Below are 20,456 nucleotides of genomic sequence, written 5' to 3'. Positions count from 1 at the left end.
GCTTCACGGGGTTTGCTCTGACTTTCATACACAGAGAAAGCCAATGTACCTTGTCTCTGCCTCTGTTTCCCTACTGCAGTCGATGCATTTGTTCTGCGTCTACAGGGGAATTAAACCGTTCCCCTCGTCTGACTCTGCATTGACATTTTTGTTTTTACTGAGCTCCGTGCAGTCAGTGATGCTCCATAGCGGCAAAGCAGATGCAGAAATAGGTCAGACAGCTCATGGCTCCCCTCAGGGCTCCCTCCTCCGCCTCGGCCCCGCCTGGCTGCGAGTGTCCCGGGCTGGGGCGGACGAAGCCGTGAGGGGACGCGTGAAGCCGAGAGGGCCCGGGTGAAGCTGCGATGGAGCAGGTGATGCCGTGAGGAGCTATGAGGAGCTGCGCTGTGCCGAGTGAAACTGTGAAGGGGCGGACGAAGTAGTGAGGAGGCGGGCGGAGCCGTGAGGGGACGGGAGGAGCGGGGCTGGGGCGGTCCCTGGGGTGGCTGAAGCCGTGAAGAGGCGGCCCCGCTCCACCTCTTCCTGCGGCAGCCGCGCAGTTGCAGCCATGGCGCCTCGCCGGGAAGCCGGCCTGCTGCTGCTGCTCCTCGTCCTGCCGCCGGCGAGCGCGGGGCTGAGCGGCTTCTTCGGTACCAAGTCCCGCTACGAGGAGGTGAACCCGCACCTGGTGAGCGACCCGCTGTCGCTGGGTCCCGGGGCGGGCGGGTCGCTGCCCGCCTCCTGCACTCCGCTGCAGCTCCGCGCCGTGCTCCGGCACGGTACCCGCTACCCCACGGCCGGGCAGATCCGCCGGCTGGGCGAGCTGCACGCCCGGCTGCTCCGCCGGGCCCCGGGAGCCGCCGCCTGCCCCGCCGCCGCCGCTCTGGCCGACTGGCCCATGTGGTACGAGGAGAGCCTGGACGGGCGGCTGGCGCCGCAGGGCCGGCGAGACATGGAGCAGCTGGCCCGGCGCATGGCCGCCCGCTTCCCCGCGCTCTTCGCCGCCCGCCGCCGCCTGGCGCTGGCCAGCAGCTCCAAACACCGCTGCCTGCAGAGCGGGGCGGCCTTCCGCCGCGGCCTCGGGCCCACCCTCGACTTCGGCGGCGACGGTGAGTGCACCCTGCCCTGGGGAGGGCCTTGGCTTTTACTGAAGGACTGAGGGATTCCCAGCTCTCCCAAGGGGATGGGAGACTCCCGTGCCCTCCTTGAGGGTGCGTCAGGTGCTCTCGGGGAGCCTGCTCCCTGAGGGGGTGAGAGAGTCCCATGGCCTGACTGAATGACTCCCGTGTCCTCCCTGGGGGACTGGGGCAGCCCCTGGCCCTCCCTGAGGGATTCCCGGCTCTTCCAAAGGGGATGGTGGTGCCTCACACCATCTCTGCTCTCCCTGAGAGCTGGGGGAGCCTCGATCCAACCCTGAGGGGGCACCATGACCTCTCTGAGGGGCTGGGGGACTCCTGATGCCTTCCTGGGTGGCTGGAAGAATCCCTCCCTGAGGAAGCCCCCCCATGCTCACAGATGGGTTGGGGATGTCCCCTGCTCTCCCTGGGGTAGAGGGAAGCCGCAAGACCAGTCCCACATCCCACACATTGAGGGGGACACTGCATCCCCTCCATAGGGACTGGTGAGCGGGCTGTCCCTTGGAGGGTGTCACGGTGGCCATGTGCTGGTACCCTTGGGGATGGTGGTGCTCCTCCTGATGCCCACGTTTCTTTCAGAGGTGGAGGTTGAAGTTAACGACTCCCTGATGCGGTTCTTTGATCACTGTGCCAAGTTTGTAGCCCTGGTGGAGGAGAATGACACGGCCATGTGCCAGGTGAATGCCTTCAAAGAGGGGCCTGAGATGAAGAAGGTCCTGGAGAAGGTGGCCAGTGCCTTGTGTTTGCCGGTGGAGGAGCTGAATGCAGGTAAGGAATTCCTGTTACAGGTGGCTTCGGCTCCAAGGCTGGCCAAGAACAGACTTCCAAGATGTGTAGTTATGCAGAGGAGGTAATTTAAAGTGGCTGTTGCTTGGAGATGCAGTCTCTAATTAAGTGCATGAGACTGTAAGTCTGTGTTGGTGTTGCAGTAATGAATGATTGTTGGATAGGAGTCAGAAGAAAAAGATGTTCAAAAACATCTTTCCTTCAGATGAAATCAGTTTTACCTGGTTTTGGAGGGATTTGAGTGTTTTAGTTCTACTTTCTGGAGCAGGTGTAGCTTTTGTGAAACGCACTACAACTCAAGCACATAAATGACCTGAGGAAAAGCAGCCCTGTGTGTCAGGTGGTAACTCGCCTGTCCAGAGCAGAAGTGCTGGGTTTCCCTGTGCCCTCAAGTGGTGGGAAAAGCACCCCAAAATAAGTGTTGCTGTTGGGATTGCAACATTACGGACATGCTGGAAACAAAGTTCAGCCTTGTGCTGCTCCTGCTCAGCTGCTGATGTGGAGGGGGAGTTGTCCAAGACCTCACAGCTACTCTGTGTTGACTCCTCTGACCTGTGTGGCTGCACCAGCAGCTGACACCTATTGCCCATCAGCAGGTGGGCAGCATTTAATGTGAAATGCTCTTGTTTTCCCCTTGCAATGATGTAATGTGAAGTTTGCAGTCCAAAATTTTGATTTTGCGCAATAATTCTGCTAAACTGTGTATTTTTGGTGCTTCTTTGTCCTGCCAGTTATTTATTGGATTTCATTGTTTGCATTGTGAAACAGTAATTGCAATTCATTTTAGAGGTAAACTGAGGAGAGGAAGTTGCTACTTGTGTAGCAGTGGTTTATCTCTTGTTTGTTTGTTGAATTTATTGCAGATCTTGTTCAAGTGGCTTTCCTCACCTGCTCATATGAGCTAGCCATAAAAAATGTGACCTCCCCGTGGTGTTCTCTCTTCAGTGAAGAAGATGCTAAGGTACGTGGGGCTTGGAGCAACCTGCTCTAGTGGAAAGTGTCCCTGCCTGTGGCAGGGGGTTTGGAATGAGGTGATCTTCAATGGCCTTCCATCCCAAACCATTCTATAATGTGTGTTTTTCACATGATAGAGCCATGTGGTCACATTCACTCTGGGGTACATCACACGAGGTCTTCCAAGGCCTCTAAGACTCTTCATTTCGTTTTGGGGACTATCAGCTCTCTTAAACCAAATAAGTGACTCTTGACAAAACCCAGTAGAACCCAAATAAATGAGACAAATGTTTGTTCCTCTTCTTTCAAAACTGTCTGATGTAACTTCTGATGTTCAGTATGGCTCCCCCAAGGCTCTTAAGGAAATTTGCACCCCTGGGAAAAGAGGAGACCTTTGCATGGGTAGGTGTTTGGCTAAAGGGTGGGCAGTTAGGAATAAGTAATATCCTGACTAAGAGGATCAGGGTCACCATGGGCTTCTGCTGAGACCTGCTCTGTTCAGTCTAGTTAAAAATAATTTAGCAGGGAGGTGGGAAATGACTTTGATGCCAGGAATTGTCAGGAAAGGCACAGAGAATGAGCAGAGTACCGTGTGCTCTTGCATAATTCCGAGGCACAGTTCTGTCTACTGGAGATGTGCACATGTCTCTGGAACGTGAAAACAGACAAGCTGGGCTGAAGGTGTGGGGTGGATTCTTTGGGAAGAATGATGAGCCAAAGGCAAAATCAGAAGTGCTAATAAAGCAGTGGATAGTGGTTTTCTTGTGATGTGAAGCATCTCACCTGACTGATTGTTGCCAGACGCTGAATTTGGCTGCTCTTTGGCCTGTTCTGTTGTCTGGGTTTGTGCTGAAGTAGTTTCAACTGGAATGTTTGGGGTTGTTGTCATTGCTGCAGGCTCTGAGCTTTCTGTTTTCCCTTGGTGCAGTAATAAAAACCTGTGAGCTCTAACTTTAGGTGCTGGAATACCTGAATGACCTGAAACAATACTGGAAAAGAGGATATGGCTATGACATCAACAGTCGTTCCAGCTGCATTTTATTCCAAGATATCTTCCAGCACTTGGACAAAGCAGTGGAAGAGAGCAAAAGGTAAATCAAGAAGCTTCAGTGCTTTGGGTGTGAGCTTTCTGTGGTCAGTCCTGAGATGGATTTCATGTGAAAGGAAGTTCAGTACTTCCAAACATGGCAACATTAGGGGAGTTGGAGCTCAGGGAATTTTAACAGCAAGAATACAATTTTTACTGGAGCAGTTTTGCTTTCATTGATGCTTTTGTGCTCAGCTAAAGTATTTCCATGTTTTAACCTGCTGGTTCACACAGGCCTTCAGGGGACAGCCAACTGCTGTCTGACAGTGGTGTTATCTTCTTGCAGTTTGAGAGGAGACATTGAGTTAAAATTATGAGCTTTTTTTTTTGTTAAAAATAATTTGTTGCTTAAATGCTAATTTACAATCTGCATGCATGTTCTTGCATAAATTGAACAATTACAAATTAATGGTTAGTAATCGGTCACATGGATTAATACCATAGCAGATTGGTGTGGAAATTTTATAAAAGTGCAGGATATCAAGGATAGGATTATATAATGGAAGGAGAGTGATCAGTTTTGTTCCCTTTTAGTGTCAGTTCCTCTTTGAGAGCCTTTCAATCCTTACATTTCACACACTAGTTGCAGCTGTGTGTCTCAACTGTGTATAAAACATCCCTGTAAACTTAATAATAACAACAAATTTTTAAAAACCCAGAAGCTGTAGTTGGAACAAAGAGGTACAGATGGAGATTTCTGCTTTATTTGGAGCTGGATCACCAGTTGCTAAATTGGGAGGTGGGAAGAGCAGGTGTCTGAGGCAGAGCTCCCAACGTGGTAACTTTGTGTGTTTCAGCATTGGCTATGGAAGGTTCAGTTGCAACACCTGGGGCTCTGGTGTTGTTTTGCCCTCACAGAGGGAAGCAGGCAGTGAGTGAAAAGGATCAGGACCCTAAATCTTGCAAAATTCCCATCCGGGTGAGCAGTCTTCTGGATGAGCCTCATCTTTAACAGGAACGGGAGAGCCGTAGGAGGTAGCCGAGCGCCACAGGAATGTTACTCCCTTCCACAACGGAAGGTGGCAGTCGTAAAGCACTGGAGACCTGGGAATAAGCTGGGTTGGGTAACCCTGGAGAGGATGTGGGAATCTACCAGAGCCAGCTTGTCTCTCTTGGAATCTAGGGAGCAGAGATGCAGCTAATCCTATTTCATCTACAGAGAGAGATTTATCTCTTTCTTCATCTATGGAGAGACACCCTGTGGCAGTGTGGGAGTACAATGAAAACATACAAATAAAAAGATATGCCAGTCTCTTCCTTCTTTTTATGGTGATGATCAACTTCAAGACAACAGATATTTTTGCAGCATTATCATAAAATGAACTTTTGTGATGATGAAACGTCTTTCAGTGAAATGTTGTTTCAATATAACAGTGTTTAACATTGATTTATAACTTGCTGCTTGCTCTAAAAATTTAAGAACAAGAAATTACTCTAAAAATTAAAGGAAAAGAGATTTACTTCCAGGGCATTATTCCCCAAAGTCTCTTTTTCTTTTTTGGAAAGCTTAGACTGGGCTTTCCAGAAGTAAAAAGGGAAGCATTTATCTTCTGGGAAGAAGCTGAAAGATCTGGATTATCTGCTCTGCTCCAGACTTGGCAGTGGAGAGCAGTGTTGGCAAAGCTGTATTTTTGCAGCATACTTTGTGCATTTATGTTCAGTAGGTTTGTTCTGTTTTCATTCCCAGTTCAATCTGCTCGCCAAACTTAGTTGCCTTATCAAAGCTTACTTTTATTTCCTGGTGGAATACCCTTCCTGCTGATTAGTCTATGATTAAGAATATGATGAAGGTAGTATTTCTAATTAGTTCCACTTTCAGTTTGTAGTGCAGAAGTTTCAGATGTTTTTGGGCTTTTCCATCATGTGAATTCCAGTATAACTCTGGTGTTTAAACTAGGAATAGTCTCTTCTGTGCAGGTCTTGCTGTACAGCAAGATGGTGTTAAAAGCTGTGAAAGGGGTAGGTTGGGGGCCAGTGCTCTCTTTCCCCCATACAAATTTTCATAGTTACAGAAATACAATGAAATTGATCAGAAGAGATGTATATAAAATTAAGCCATTTCTGCTTAGGAAATAGACTTTGGTTAAAAGTCTCACTTGTTACATATCAAACCCATGTGATTTGCTGTACTGAAATGGCATAGCTGGGCAGTTGTCTTCCATCCTCACAATTATAAAGAATTGTGTTTTTCCCAAGTCCACCTGCTAGGGATAGAAAATAGCCAGAGAAGCTGGTGAAGAGTTACTTTTCACTGCTGGTGTTTCCAGCAGTTTAATGAACAGTGTTTTGCCCACAGGAACTCTGTGTTGATGAGAAATTCAGGTATTTTGGTACTTAATGCAATATGAAGCTGCTCATCTGATTTTAAAAATCTTTGCAGCTGCACACTTGGGCAGAGGTAGATTTGCAAATCAGTCGTGGCACACTTTAAAGCATATCAGCTATTCACTAAAGCTGTTTTAAACTGCCTGTATTTTTTTTTTCCTTCTAGCTTCAAATATTTAGCATTAATATTTCTTGCTGGTGAAAGAATATGAAGTATCTGTTATTGCTTGTACTGTCCAAATGGGTTACCATAAGGCACTGGAAACTGGGAGGATGCTTTGTGCAGCCCTCTCAGTATTTATAGTGTGTATTGATAAATACCAGCCTATCTGCACATTATGTATTGCAGAATATTTGGTGGTGGTTTCCTGTGAGAGAGTAAATGGGTCCAAGGTACTAAAATAAAATATACTTACTTGAATTTGACTATGTTTCAAGATCGATTGAGGGTGATCTTTGTGAGTTATACCACAAAGATGTACGGTAAACAGATCAATTTGGCAATTTATTGGTAGCTTTTATTGTTGCATGTAATTTGCCTTTCTCTTTGCAGGTCACTTCCCAACACAATAGGTAACATTACAGGAGTCATTTACTGCTGTGCCCTAATTGCTCCTTCCAAACCTATGACTCAGTACAAATTAATAGAATGGATGATCTAAAGCCACAGTTCAAAACTGTACAAAGGGAACTGAGCAAAAAGCTTCTGTGTGTACAGTAGCAATGAAATAATTAGATTGAAAATCCCCTTTTGTTCAGGTTCAAAACGTTCTGTCAAGTTTTTTTATTAAAATCCCTTCACTGCTGCTGGGATGACTTTCATTAATAAACAGTTGATGTTTCAGTCAGCAGCTCTCTATCAGAGTGTGTGGTTGGCTTTGACTGCTCCATCTTTCAAAGGTGGAACTTCTGACATGACTAAAGGGAGATTTTGGGGAAAGCCAGAGTTGTTAAATTTACCACAGATCCTTGTGGCATATTCAGCAGGATCCCTGTGTCTGCATTTCTGAAGTGTGTGCTGCATGGCTCAGAGAGCTGGGCAGCCCAGGGTCTCTCCCCTGAGCATGTGGCTGTTCATCTGTCTGCCCAGAACTGCAGATTTAAAGTTTCTTGGGCCTTTCAGTGATGTCCTCAACCTCACATTAATCAATTAATATATGCTTGCTCAGGATTGATCTGGAAAAGTATCTGAGCAGCTTTGGTCATCATACCCTTTTATGTAAGAACAAAAAACCCAAATGAAACAATACCAGACAAATGAGCTGGTCTGACCAGTGTCCACCTTGGGCAGCAAGGGTTTGGCAAGTGCCATCAGCCATTTGGTTTTGGCTCATGATGGATCAACACTGAGCATCGTGCTGCTGCTGCTGTAGCTCTCTGAGGTCTGAAACAATGGGAGAGGTGATATCAGCCAGGAGAGAGGCTTTGAAGGTGCAGCAGCTCTGCAGTGAAACACAAGGAGGCCTAGCCTAATTAGCTCTGAGTGATTTAAGTGTTGTAGGACTAGATAAGAGCCTTTTAATCAGGGTTTTTAATGAGTTTTGTGGGCCAGTCAGTTCTTCAAGTTTGCTTTTGTCATGAATGAGCTTGTTCCTTGTTGCAATAGAAGAAAAATTTCCTCTTGTCAGTATTAGTGGTGGCATTTTGTTGTGTTGGTGCTGATTCTGGGAATTATTGTCTGTCTTCTATTTATGGTGGAAATTTTGACATACGAGGACTTACTACTATTTAACTTTTTTTATTCTTCTTCCCACTAGTGAAAACTCTCTGAGCTTTAACACTGTTAAATATTTCTGCTGCCCTCTGAGTGCCACCACTGCCCTCCCTGATCTCTGCTGCTTCCTGCTATGTTTAGGGTTTGCCCAGTGGTTTTTTTTCCTCCAAAATAAATCACAGGGGGAAGTGAGAAGGATGAAGGATCCCACAGTTGAAAGCGGATTTTTGAGTCCTTTGACCTGGCTTTTTTATTAGGGAGAAAAGGGACAGAATGTGGTATAAGCTTGCTTGTTAAACAGGTGTTAAAACTTCCCTCCAAGAACTGCACAGAAGGTATTTTTTGAAGGTTGGCCAGTTGAGCTTTGCTGCAGGAAATGTTTCATCTTATCCCGCTGTTTCCTGGGGTTTGAGTTATTTCTAACTGAAAGTCCAATCAAATCAACCAAACCAATCAAGTAAACTTGGGTTAAAAGAAAGTTCACTTTTTCCATATGGAAGATGAACTGTCAGTAGTCCTGGGAAGAGTAGGAATGATTTGCTCTTGAGGATGGGTGAGCTGATGCAGAAGATTCAGGGTTAAACCCAAATCTGCTGAGGTCCAGGAGAACTAGAATTTGCCTGGATGATAAATCCCACGTCTGTGCTTCTCCACAAAGCTTTTTTCCCACTGTGGTGAGACTTGGCTTTTGGGCTTGTGCTGCTGAATTGTTCAGCACTTTGTCCATTTTCATCTGTGGTCAGATTTACTTAAAAGGTGAAAAAAGACAAACCATGAAACCCCAGTGTGGGCAGTTCAGGAAATGGCACATCTCTCCGATGAAACCCGTTTGTGCTCTGCCTACTGAGAGCCCTGCTGCTCATTTGGAAGTGCCCCATGAAATGAATATGAAATCAATCACTTTCAGACAAGCTCCTAATATTTTATGGCAGAGTTTTATGCACAGTCCCTTCATCTCCCTTCAAAGGTGGGAATGAGATTTCCTCAGTGGGCTTTCCCAAGCCATGTTCTAGTAAATAAAAGGGAGGGGAAAAGTGGATTGAAATGCCATTAATAATTGCTGGAATATGATGTTGAGAACTTTGGTGCTTCCATCAAGATGCTGAGTCATTGATAGATTGTGAGGCAAATTGAGTGTGGAAACATCAGGCCTGCCATTTAATATTTTATCAGCCTGTGCTACTGTTTATCAGTGTTTTGTTGCTTGCTCTGCTTTTATCAGAAATGCAGTGGCAGCTGTAACCTTTGCCTGTGTGTATTATCTGAAGAGGTAATCTGTCATCATTTTCCCCACAATTAAAAATACTGCTCTTTAACCTTGATGGCCATTTTGATTGCCATTGCTGATGATGGGAAACTACATCTGATCTGGAGCCTTGACCCTGGAGACTGAACAGGGAGTGCTGGAGCAGTCTGGGAAATCACCAGTACTGGTGAAATACCAGGCATGCTGTGTTAAAGAGGCTGTGGAAAACGGTGTGGTATCAGGAAACAGTTTTAATCCTCATTAAACTAATCCAGTGGGATAGCTCTGAGTGGGAGAGGTTTGTTTTGCCTCCCAAGGCTGTTTGGCCTGTTGGCATGAGGATTTCATGAGGCTAAGGCAGGTGAAGGAAAAGCTCAAGCTACACTGAGAATGAGCACCTTGTTTAGTCCTTCTTTTCCTACTTCTTCCCTTGTTCTTAAAAACTTGTCTGTGCTGTAATTTGCTTCGTGCTTTGCAAACATATGCCTTGCTGGTTTATTTATGATTTATTTTTTCCTCTCTTTTTTTTTGTGATTTACTTCCATTTCAACATTCCTGCTTGGCATTGGCTGGAAAGCAAAGCCAAACTTTGCTTAAATCCAGCATTGATAGCCAGAATTTTTTTTTGTTTTGTTTTTGTCTTGGCATTTCTGAAGCCTTTTTTGAGTGGTGGGATGTGAAATCCATTCCCTGTGGAGCCACTAATGCCTATTTAATGTTGTTCTGGAGATTCTAGCAGCATATTTGCATTCCCAGCCTCCCTCTTAGTTAACAAAACAAAGACCACCATGTGTCTGGGATGACGTGAAAGTACAAATAATTAAACAATGGTAAAATTAAAAGAGCAGCTCCAGGAGATAATCAGAATTCCAGACCAGTCTTGTTGAAATAATACTCCAGACTAGTACTGCTGAGCAACTTGATGAATCTGATACACCTGAGAAGTGTTAGGATGGCTCTTTAAAAGGAAAACATTCCTCTTGGAGCTCTTGGGGGGGATCAGCTAATATAAAATAAGGTGATCTGGTAGCCACAGTCATGACTTCCAAACATCTTTCTGAACCTGAAGGTAAGGTTTCCTTACCTAAAGGGAGGGTTAAGGGGAAAGGTCTTTGCACAGGGAAAAAATTGATAAAATTACATGAAATGGAGGGTAGAGACAGCTAATTGATTTTTCTTAGTAGAGATAGAGCTGAAAAGATCTGACCTGCTCTGAATGTTGTAAATTACCTACGAAAAAGAGGTGACAAGTTCAGTGGTATTGCAAATGTAGCAGTTTTATTCAAGATAAATGAGATGAAGTGCATCTGCTAGGAAGATTATGAAAGGACCTGGTGAGACTGACTGGCTGGAAAACTGCAGAGCTGTCAAGTAATCCATGTGGGGGAAAATGATCTTCTTATCACCTGTTGGTTGGATTATTGCTCAGGGGTTGAGGTGTTGTAGCTGTTCAGGATACCTCAAACTTCAGGCAAATGGGGCTTGGAGCAGCCTGGTCTATGGAATGTGTGAGATGATCTTTTAGGGTCCCTTCCAATCCAAACCATTCCATGGTTCCATGCTGGATATCAGGAATTAAGCAGAGTGCTCATGGGTGTAGCATCAATTTCTGTGTTATGGTTCCTGTGTATCTGCATATTCTGATTTAAAGGGATATAGCTCATGTGGAAAATTGTGGAAGGACTAAGGTAGGATATCTCAGCTTGGAAAGAACACTATTGCAAAGCTCTGAGTAGAACAGATCAAATGGGACACGGCATCTACAAATAGAAAAAATTAAGAGCAGTGTGTGAAGCTGTGCAACTCCTTGCTACAGGATGTTGTATGTGCCAGAAATGCATGTGGACTGAGGGAAAGATTTGGCAAAGGAGTGATTCATTATCTAGAAGCCACCTTTGGCCCTGGAGACTTCTGAGCTGGAAATTGGAGGAGATCAAAGGAATGGCCTTCTGGTTTCCTTCCACAGACATCTGTGTCTTCCTGCTGTGACAGGAGGGACATGAATGTGTCCTTAAACCTAAAAATACTTCCCTGCAGGTGTGTGTGGATGGGAAGGATACATGTGAACTGGTCAAGAGAGGGAAGAGAAAGGGATTCAAGAATCCAAAAGCTTTTCAATTTTAAAATGAGTGAAGGGATCATAAATAGCAAGGGGAGAAGGTGGTCAGGGTCACAGATTTTGGAGGAGCTGGAAGAGTGTGGTCAATGTCAAGATCTTGGTGCAAAAACAAAGGTGGGAAAAAAGACAGTGTCCTTCACAGAGAACTTCTATGTGGATTGAAGGCTGCTTCTTTTGAACAGAAAACAGAGGCAGGGCTTGGATGTATTTTTTAAGGGATGTTTTGTCTAAAGGGAGAATCTGAGGAGTAGAGTCAGAAGGGCTCAGGCTCACCAGAGCATGGTACAAGGTGTTTGTCAGACTGCACAAACACCATGGGTGCACTGAGCTGACAGGCTCTATCCTGGCCCAGCACTGAATTCCTGCTGAGCTGATCAAAGTTCCAATCCACAGGCAAGTCTCCCAGTTAGCCAGTTTTCCATTGCTTTGGGTTGGAGCGGAGGAAACGCCTCCTTTTCTGGCCAATCAAGATGTGCCTCCTGAAGGCTAAGTGTGTATTTACCTGTGCTAGATCAAGTGACCATGGGCCACTTGGAAATGATCCCCAAAAGCCATCATCCTTCTCTGGAGCAAGGGTCAGGTTTTCCTCTTGGCTGGTGCTTCCTGGCACAGCAAGCCAGCTCTTATCTCTCCTTTGGCTGAGCGCTGTGTAACCTTTTATTACATAAACTGTCCCCTGTCATGGTACCAGTCTGGCTTGATTCACTGACCTGTTCCTGAGGGAACGTCATCTCCTTCTGGACTGCTTGGTGTCCTCAGGAATTGGTAATAGCAGTATTCCTGCTGGTCATTTGGACTGCTAAACTGGGGAGGGACAGCTGTTCTCCTGCATCACTGTCTTCAGACTCAATCTGGTAAATGCTACTGCTGATTTGAAGGAGACTCACATCCAGTGAAGGGCTTGACTGTGTGAGCTCCATTCCCTTCCCTGGACACTCCAGCCCCTTCAGGACTCTCTGGGCTCTCAGGGCCCAGAACTGGACTCAGCCACCTGGAGGCAAGCCCAGGGACCCCTGTCCCCCCTGGGCTCCTGTCCAGCCACTGGCACAGCACCCCCAGGGCCTTTCCTGACGGGCCCTTTCCAGCCCCTCTGCCCCAGCCTGGAGCTGCAGGGCTTGGGGTGACCCCAGGGCAGGACCCAGCACTTGGCCTTGCCGGACCCTCTCACTGCGTTGGCCTCAGATCAATACCTGGAGAAAGTTTAGGAAGCTGCATTTAAAATGTCTGTAACAGGCTGGAATTCCCAAACAGGTTTTCCTCAGGAGTACCACAGGCTCAAGGCGTCCTTCAGCCGTGGTCGCTGGTAGCTGTGCGATGTGTTGGTGTTTTGCTTTAAAGCACAGGCTCTTGCTCATCCCTTATGCTTCTTTTCTTTTGTAGCTCCAAACCCATTTCTTCACCTTTGATTGTCCAAGTTGGGCATGCAGAGACCCTCCAGCCCCTGCTTGCCCTGATGGGTTACTTCAAAGATGATGAGCCTCTCCTGGCCAGCAACTACGCCCGGCAAGCGCATCGGAAATTCCGCAGCGGCCGCATCGTGCCTTACGCAGCCAACCTGGTGTTTGTGCTCTACCACTGCGACCACGTGAACACCTCCCAGGAGGAGTACCAGGTGCAGCTGCTGCTCAATGAGAAACTGCTGTCCTTCCAGTACTCCAACGAGACCATCTCCACCTACACAGACCTCAAGGACTACTACAAGGACATCCTGGAAAACTGCCACTTCAAAGAGGAGTGCGAATTGCCCACGGTCAACGTCACTGCTGTCGATGAGCTGTGAGGGAAGGAAACGGAGCGGGCCTTCATCAAATCGGTCTGGCTTCAGTTCCACGGGTGTTGGGATCAAGCACTTTGGATGATTGCTGCTGCTGTGTTGACTTTCTAACCTTGCAGATTTGGGGGGTTGTCTCAGCTCAGTGCACTGGTTCTCTGTTGCATAAGCAGGACTGCATAAACAACTGCTCTCACGGGGAAGTTGTAACAAATGCGTGATGCAAGACACAAATACCTGTCTGTTTATGTGGGAAAATAAGCTGATTTCATTGGTTACTGCTGTTATGAATGGGCCATAGATGGATTTAAGAGCTGGGGCAGCTTCTATTTTATTGGATCTGAGGGTGGTTGCACTGATTCAGTGTTGCTTTGTGCTCCCTGTGTTTCTAGCTGCTGTTTTCCTGTGCCATGCATGAAGTTTTTCAAACCTTTTTTTGATCCTTTTCCCAAGCTTCTAGAAGGGAGAGGGTGTACATAGTTCTTCTCCACAGCTGCACAACTTCTTCCTGGACAGCACCATTTCTATTTTGGGCATTTTAAAGCAGGAGGAGTTCCTGCATGCATCACCTGCTTGAAAAGGGGCAAGGAATTAAAGGTCTTAAGGTCATCATCAACCCACCCTGCATAGCAAGTTAGTCTCCAGGGTAAGTAAATTATCTTTAAAAAGAAGTTGGAGAAAAAGAAGTGAAAGTGAGGCAGTGGAAAGTAGCCACTCTTCCTTTAAGGTCCTCTGGGACATGCAGCAATTATTCTCTAAATACTGTGGAGTGTCCTTTCACTAACACCATCAGTTTCTGGTGTTATTTGGGCTGGGGCATTCAGGTTAGGCTGTGCCATAGCTTTGAATCTCTTGGTCCTGGCCAGGTGCTGACAGCTTTCCTACCAGTTCTGGCTGGAAAGCACCTCTGATATCTCCTGCCTGAAACAGAATTGTTGCTAACTCTAAATTCAAGTTTTTGAACTGTATAAAGATTGGGCTGAGACTTGACTTCTGCTGGTTTTAAGGTGCCAAACAAGCTGCCATTTATGTAGGCCTTACACATTTGATGTGCCACCTTGCTTTTGAAATGCAGCTGGTTTTAAAGAGGTGGATGGCACTGGTGATATTTTAAAGCAACTGCACTTTAAGTATGTTCCCTTATGCCTGAAAGCTGGGGAGTATTTTAGGGTTCAGCAGTGTGACAGTAAAAGGAAAACTGAAGATAACTGATGAGAAATGTCTGAATTAAGTCAGATAGAAATTTGTTCATCACCTGCAATGGAATGGCTGTTTGACCAAGTTGCCCAAAAGTAAATGAGGGTATGGATTTATGGTGCTGGTAGCTCTGATGGTGCACTCTCACCATCTAATGAGCATTCAGAGCTCACCCTGAAAAGTGGGGTTTATTTTGCTGTGTTTCCTGGGCAGGAGGTGAAGACTGGGAATAAGTGATTACCACAGTATAACCTGCAGCAATTGAGGGTATAAATGTCTACTGTGCAACTGATAAGTTCTTTCTGCAGGCTCACCCCCAGAACTGGAAACTTAACTGCTGCAAAAACAGAAAAAAAGCTAAATTCCAAGTTGAGAAGTTACACTTAGTGTATGGTTTTTATTGATTTTTTTTTTCTCCTGAAGACTCAGCCTTTTGTCACTTTTTTCTTCTTAATATGAGTATGAAAATTACGTTGTATTTACATACCTGTAAGTTAAGGAGCAATAGAAGACCTGGTTTTTGCTCTCCAAGTTAAGGGCATTTCCCTACCTGTGTTTGTAGGGCCCTGTTTGATTAGTGCACCACTTGCTGCAGAGACCAAGAGATCACTGAAGATACTGATTCAAATATTTCAGCTCTTGCCTATGTTAAACCAGCAGCTCTTTCTGAGGCTGGGGAAATGGTTAGGGAGGAGTTCAGTGCTGCAACAACCAGAGGAATATAGGTCAGGATAATTGTCAGCCCCTGCATATGACTACTGCTCAATCACCTTTGCATGTCTCCTTTTTCACATGATCCTACCTTGAGACTAAGTCAACTGATGGAAATGGTTGTGACAGATTGCAGTTAGGAACTTCATTGCAACATTTTAGTCAGGCTACAAATGAGCCTTTGTTTAAAGGCAGTTAAGTTTAGAAAGAGCAGATAGGAGAGTGAGAAAATCCACCTTTGAACAAATATTTTTTTCTATGAGTCAGTGATGATTCATGAACAGAAGGGATGAAAGCCTGACTATGTGAGATGAATGGAGGATTCTGTTGTCAGTTCAGCTAGGCTGATTTTAAGACATCACATTTGTTAAAAGATACATCCTTCTTCCTTATGGAAGGAAGACTACATTGCACCTGACTGCTTTTTTGATTGTGTGCCAGATGAGGTGCAGGAACCAAAAAACTCCTATTGTGGAGTACCCTTTTTGCATTAGCAGGTTTGATTGTATGTTTAAATTCTGCGGGTGATGCCTCAGAAGCTGTTCCCAGTTTCACCTTGGAGCCTGGGTCCCTCATACCATCAGTGTAACAGATCTCTCTTCAGTGGCTGTCAGCAATTATCTGGAGAGGAAAATGTGCTGCTGGGGCTCTGATCTGTGTTTAGAGGATGCTCTGACTCACTCCTTTGGCAGAATTAGAGGCTCAGTGTGGAAACTGCACCATTGTGGCACTATAGAAGTATTGGGACATGTAAATACTCCAGGTACTTATTCTGGTTCTTAGCACTGGGGAGGTGACTTCACTCTGATCCTTTTGTCTAATAAACAAAGACACTTGTTTAGATACTTAAACAAAAGAGAACTAAAATGGATCAAAATACTTATCCAAAGATGGGCACTAGCTCAGCGTGTAGTGTTTGATTAGGCTGCCACATCCTGCAAAAGTCCTGCAAGATAAATAATGCTTTCTCCTCCTTCCTGTGGCTCTGGAGGCCTCATCTCAGACATCTGTCAAGGACTCTTTGCAACCTTTCTGAAACTGGAAGCTTTCACTGGTGGGAAATACCAACAGTGTTCTTGTATGCTGGCCTTCAATATGTGTGAAGTACAGTTTAATGTGTTAAATGGTTAATCATTCTGGCAAGTGATTTTTTTCTGTCTAATAAGAGCTGCTGTTTTTCTGGTTAGTGTGGAGATATCAAATACAGATTTGTAGTGATCTGGTACTAACTGGATGAATCTGGAGAATTTTTTGATTTTTAGTGCTGTGAAATAAAACTGCACACTTGAATTCATCTGTTTTCTGAGAAGCAATAATGACATGATCTTTGGAATCATGGTTGTGTTTTCCTTCAAAATACAGTTGGGAGGTTGCTGTTACATGTGTTGGTGTCTCTGATTATTTTAAGTCATCAGATTTCTCAATGGCTAATAAAAAATGCCTTAATTGGGGTTTTTACACTTACATTTCCAGGGGACTAAAGATTTACTCTTGTTTCCAGGAACCCTGGTATAAAAACCAGCAACAATTTCCTGACAAGGTTTTTGCATATGCAAAAAGGGGTGCAGTGGCTGGGATGGCATCACTTTTGATTAAGGGCGGTTTCTGTATTTTCTGTGCAGATGTATTAGTCTGTAAAACAGCTGGAAATGGAAAACAATAGAGGATGTTTTTTTTAAAACAGGAAAAAGCCCTCCAAACTGTGCAGTCACAGGCAAAGGAGTGAAATGCCTCTTAAATTAAGACACCACATAGAACTTCAGGGAAGGAGCATGATCACCACCATCCATCTCCTCCACTCCCTGTTTTTTGGTTCTGTAACACATTAAAGAGTTGTTTGTTATCTAAGTGCTTCTTACCAGGTGCTGCTGATGCAGGAATAATGGCTTATCTTTAAAGTGTTAAATTCTTGCTTTCCTGGGCTTTAAATTATAGATTTTCTCCTGACCTGACTGGCCTGGGGTGAAGGTCAGGACTGAGCATGTGGTATTCATGGTGGTGGACTCATTTATTTAATTTAACAATTCCTTGGGGTTTAAAGGGACCATTGTTTTCTTGACATTCTGTTGAAAGGTTAGAGCACACCTCTTACTGTCTTCAGTTAGAAAAACAAATCCCTCATCTTCAGCAAAGGAATTATTGTGGAAGGAGTAGTATGAGGGTGTGAAGTGAATTTTGTATTATTTCTTTAGGGGTCAAAAAAGCTCTGTAAGCTTGTCCACATTAGTGGCCTGTAGCTCTCAAATGCTATCCTAGCTGTGATTAACAGATCCTGAACCTCTTACAGAAACAGTGTGCCCAGGTGATCCTGGGAACCACTCCTGAAAGAGGACCCAGGTGGGATGAGGCTCAAGGTCCTTTGGCCTGGTGCCTTCTTGGCTTTTGGTGGGACAGAGCAAACGTTCCCCATCCACTCCTGATTGTGGCTACAGGGTTTTTTTACCTGAGGACAGTGGATTTGTGTTTAGCTTGATATATTTCTCTTAAAGAATTCCTCTTCTTTATGGCTCTCCTGGTGCTTCCCTAACCCAAAGGCTTTCTGCCCCTCTGCTCAGGTGAGACCCCACCTGCAGAGCTGCCCCAGCCCTGGGGCCCAGCACAGGAGGGACCTGGAGCTGCTGGAGAGAGTCCAGAGGAGGCACCAGGATGATCAGAGGGATGGAGCAGCTCTGCTGGGAGGAAAGGCTGGGACAGCTGGGATTGTTCAGCCTGGAGAGGAGAAGCTTTGGAGTGACCCAGTTGTGGCCTTTCAGGACCTGGAGGGGCTACAAGAAACACGGAGAGAGATTTTGAAAAAGGACCTGGAGTGCCAGGACACAGGGAATGGCTTCCCAGTGCCAGAGGGCAGAGGTAGATGGGATATTGAGAAGGAATTGTTCCCTGGGAGGGTGGGGAGGCCCTGCCACAGGGCCCTGGAAGTGTCCAAGGCCAGGTTGGACAGGGCTTGGAGCAGCCTGGGATAGTGGAAGATGTCCCTGCCCATGGCAGGGGGTGGGGTTGGATGGGCTTTAAGGTCCCTTCCCAACACAAACCTTCCTGTGATTCCATGACTTGTGTTGCAGTAGGATGTGGTGGATGCTGGAGCTCAGCTGGAGCTTTGGGAAGGTCCAGCTCCTCTCATTTGAGTCTCCTGCTAGACTGGAATTTCAGCCACATTTCCAGGAGCTGTGATTGAAAGCTGAGAGCTTCCAACATTCTCAGTTAGCAGAGTTGGTTACCATATGCAAATGGTGAGGCTTGGCATGTGTTCTGGAGCAGTTCTTGTGATACAGATCTTGTTTCAGGGTTGTTTTCCTCAACACCAGTAATTCATCACATTCCTTGGAGCACTTTTATTGGGAGAGGAGTTAAACACTTGACCTCTTTGCATCCCACTTACGCTACTTGTGACTTTGATTTTCTTTTCCCCACATGGGAGGGGCTCATCCTGCTTCTTTATTCTTTGTGCTAAAGTTATTCTGTTCTTCTCATTGCTACTTTGATTTTTGGCTTCATTTTGCCCTGTGCCTATAAATATATTTCCTGGGCCACACTTGCACACATTGCTCAAGGTGAGGCTGTGCTGTTGACTTGAAAAGGAGTGAAATGATAATTCTTGTGAACTTTTCTAGGTTTTTATTTCACACTTCCCCCACATAAAATTGCATCCCAAAGATGTCCTCTGTGTATGATGTATTGCTCCTTCTTGCTATTAATGCTATTTGCTGCTCTCTGAGGATTTTGGTTGCCTAAAAATACTTCTGAAAACTGGAATGACTTTCTAATATTTATAAATGCTCAATATCTTGTGTTTTTTAATGATAGTAGTTAGAAATTAATAATTGATTGGTTTGTTATAATACATATACAAGGGGTGAGGTAGAAGGAATATTTTTAGACAGTCAGATATTTCTGTCCAAAGCACAGGGAGGTGGCTCTTGATCCTCTGTGATTCCCACTTTGTGCTGGATCAGCCAGGACAGAATGGGCTTTCTGGGCTGCCAGGTCATGTCCAGCCTCTCATTCACCTATCAGTTTTTTAAATTAAACCCCCCCCTAAGCTCCAGTTCCTGCTTTGTGTGCCAGAAGAGAGATCTGAAGTCCTTAGGTGTTTGATTTTCAGCCTGTAATGTCATACTCACCCTTGGTCTCCCTATTCTGTGTCCTGACATAGTCATTGACCCGCCTGGTCCCTCTGGAGATGCCACTGACATCTCATTTCAGTCTTTGCTTTGCCAGGTCTGATAAGCTGGTTCCTCTCCATCTCTCCTCCTCACCTCACTGACTTCATGTGAGTGCTGGCTTGTTTCACTTCAGTTCTTTTGAGCTTTAATGGCCACCATTGTACTTGGTTTGCCAGATGCAGTCTAACAAACAGCTCGCTGCTGGCAGGTGGGGAGATTTCCCCACCTTTTTTTTCATGGGAGGGTTAATCATTAGGCCAGTGAGGTTTTTATATTCATTTGGTTGGTCAAGGGCTGTTTTCTGTGGCCCTGTGGAGGTTTTGTGCTCTGGGTCCCATCTTCTCCTACAGAACTTTCTCACCAGATGCCACAGGTCATTTCTTACATGTAGATTTGTGTAGAATAAATTTTGGTTTTGCAATATAAAGAGTGTTGCTACCTGTATCCTGCATTTCTCCATTTGCCTGCATGCCTGCTGCTTTTATTATCCAGGACCTGCTTCCTCAGGGCCTCGTGCTCCCAGCCCTCTCAAGCATGAGGTATATGCAAAGTCCTGCTGGGTCTTGGTGTTGCAGAAAAGCCTTTGGGGTTCAGATTTCATCTCCCATAAACCAGAATTATCAAGCTGTTTGTCAGCCCTCGTGGGCCTTGGTGTGGCAAAGAACAGCACGTCTTTCCTCTGCAGGAAATGCAGGCTCTGCCCCAAACCCACCAGCGAGGATGTTTGGTGTCCCATGGTATCCCCAGGGTTGATTATCCCTGGGGATAATCAGGAGGTTTCCCCTTTGCCTTACTTCTCCTGGGTTTGAGGTCAGGTGAGATGGATCCTCCAGTGTTCCCATGGAGCAGATCTCCTCTGTCTCCATCTGCATCCTTTCCAGGCAGAACTGGGAGCAAATGCCACCCCAGCATGCCATGGCCTGACTGTCCTGTGCTCCGTGTCCCTGCTCAGGCAGGTAAGAGGTGGTGACTCAAAGGGGTTCTTGATAGGTTCAGGTTCTTTTTTTCTCTTTTCCCTCGGGAGGTGCTGTGTGTTGATCAACCCAGCTTTGGGCACAGGGCTGGAGTTGGATGTCAAAGCCAAATCCGGGGGTGTGCTTGGAGCTTCCAGCTGGATGAGGCAAGACAAGAGCAGAGGTTCATGTGACCTACTTCTTCAGCTCTCTCACAGCCTGCAGAGCAGAGACCTGAGCTGGAGGAGACAGCTCTGCTGGTAAATGAGGAGCTGTTTCCATGCTGTGCAGCAACAGAGAGCTCTCAGGAGTTTT

General features: G+C 45.9%; 1 protein-coding gene across 1 annotated transcript; it reads left to right on the top strand.

Annotated features, from left to right (window-relative positions):
- The first annotated feature begins 516 nt into the window (after nt 1–516).
- MINPP1 (multiple inositol-polyphosphate phosphatase 1) lies at nt 517–16,404 on the top strand. Its single transcript, XM_015633747.3, has 5 exons — nt 517–1,088; nt 1,695–1,883; nt 2,765–2,862; nt 3,813–3,946; nt 12,727–16,404. The coding sequence occupies exons 1-5, from the start codon at nt 548–550 to the stop codon at nt 13,124–13,126; spliced, it is 1,362 nt and encodes a 453-aa protein (XP_015489233.1). The 5' UTR covers nt 517–547; the 3' UTR covers nt 13,127–16,404.
- The last annotated feature ends 4,052 nt before the right edge of the window (nt 16,405–20,456 follow it).

Source organism: Parus major, chromosome 6, assembly GCF_001522545.3.
Source record: "Parus major isolate Abel chromosome 6, Parus_major1.1, whole genome shotgun sequence".
NCBI classification, from domain to species: domain Eukaryota; kingdom Metazoa; phylum Chordata; class Aves; order Passeriformes; family Paridae; genus Parus; species Parus major.
Note: the sequence above shows the minus strand (reverse complement) of the source record. Positions and strands in the feature narration are given on the sequence as shown.

Coding starts and splice junctions, on each gene's coding strand:
- MINPP1 (XM_015633747.3), top strand. CDS start 548: ATGGCGCCTCGCCGGGAAGCCGGCCTGCTGCTGCTGCTCCTCGTCCTG. Junction 1,884..2,764: donor GGTGGAGGAGCTGAATGCAG/GTAAGGAATTCC, acceptor AATTTATTGCAG/ATCTTGTTCAAGTGGCTTTC. Junction 2,863..3,812: donor TCAGTGAAGAAGATGCTAAG/GTACGTGGGGCT, acceptor CTCTAACTTTAG/GTGCTGGAATACCTGAATGA.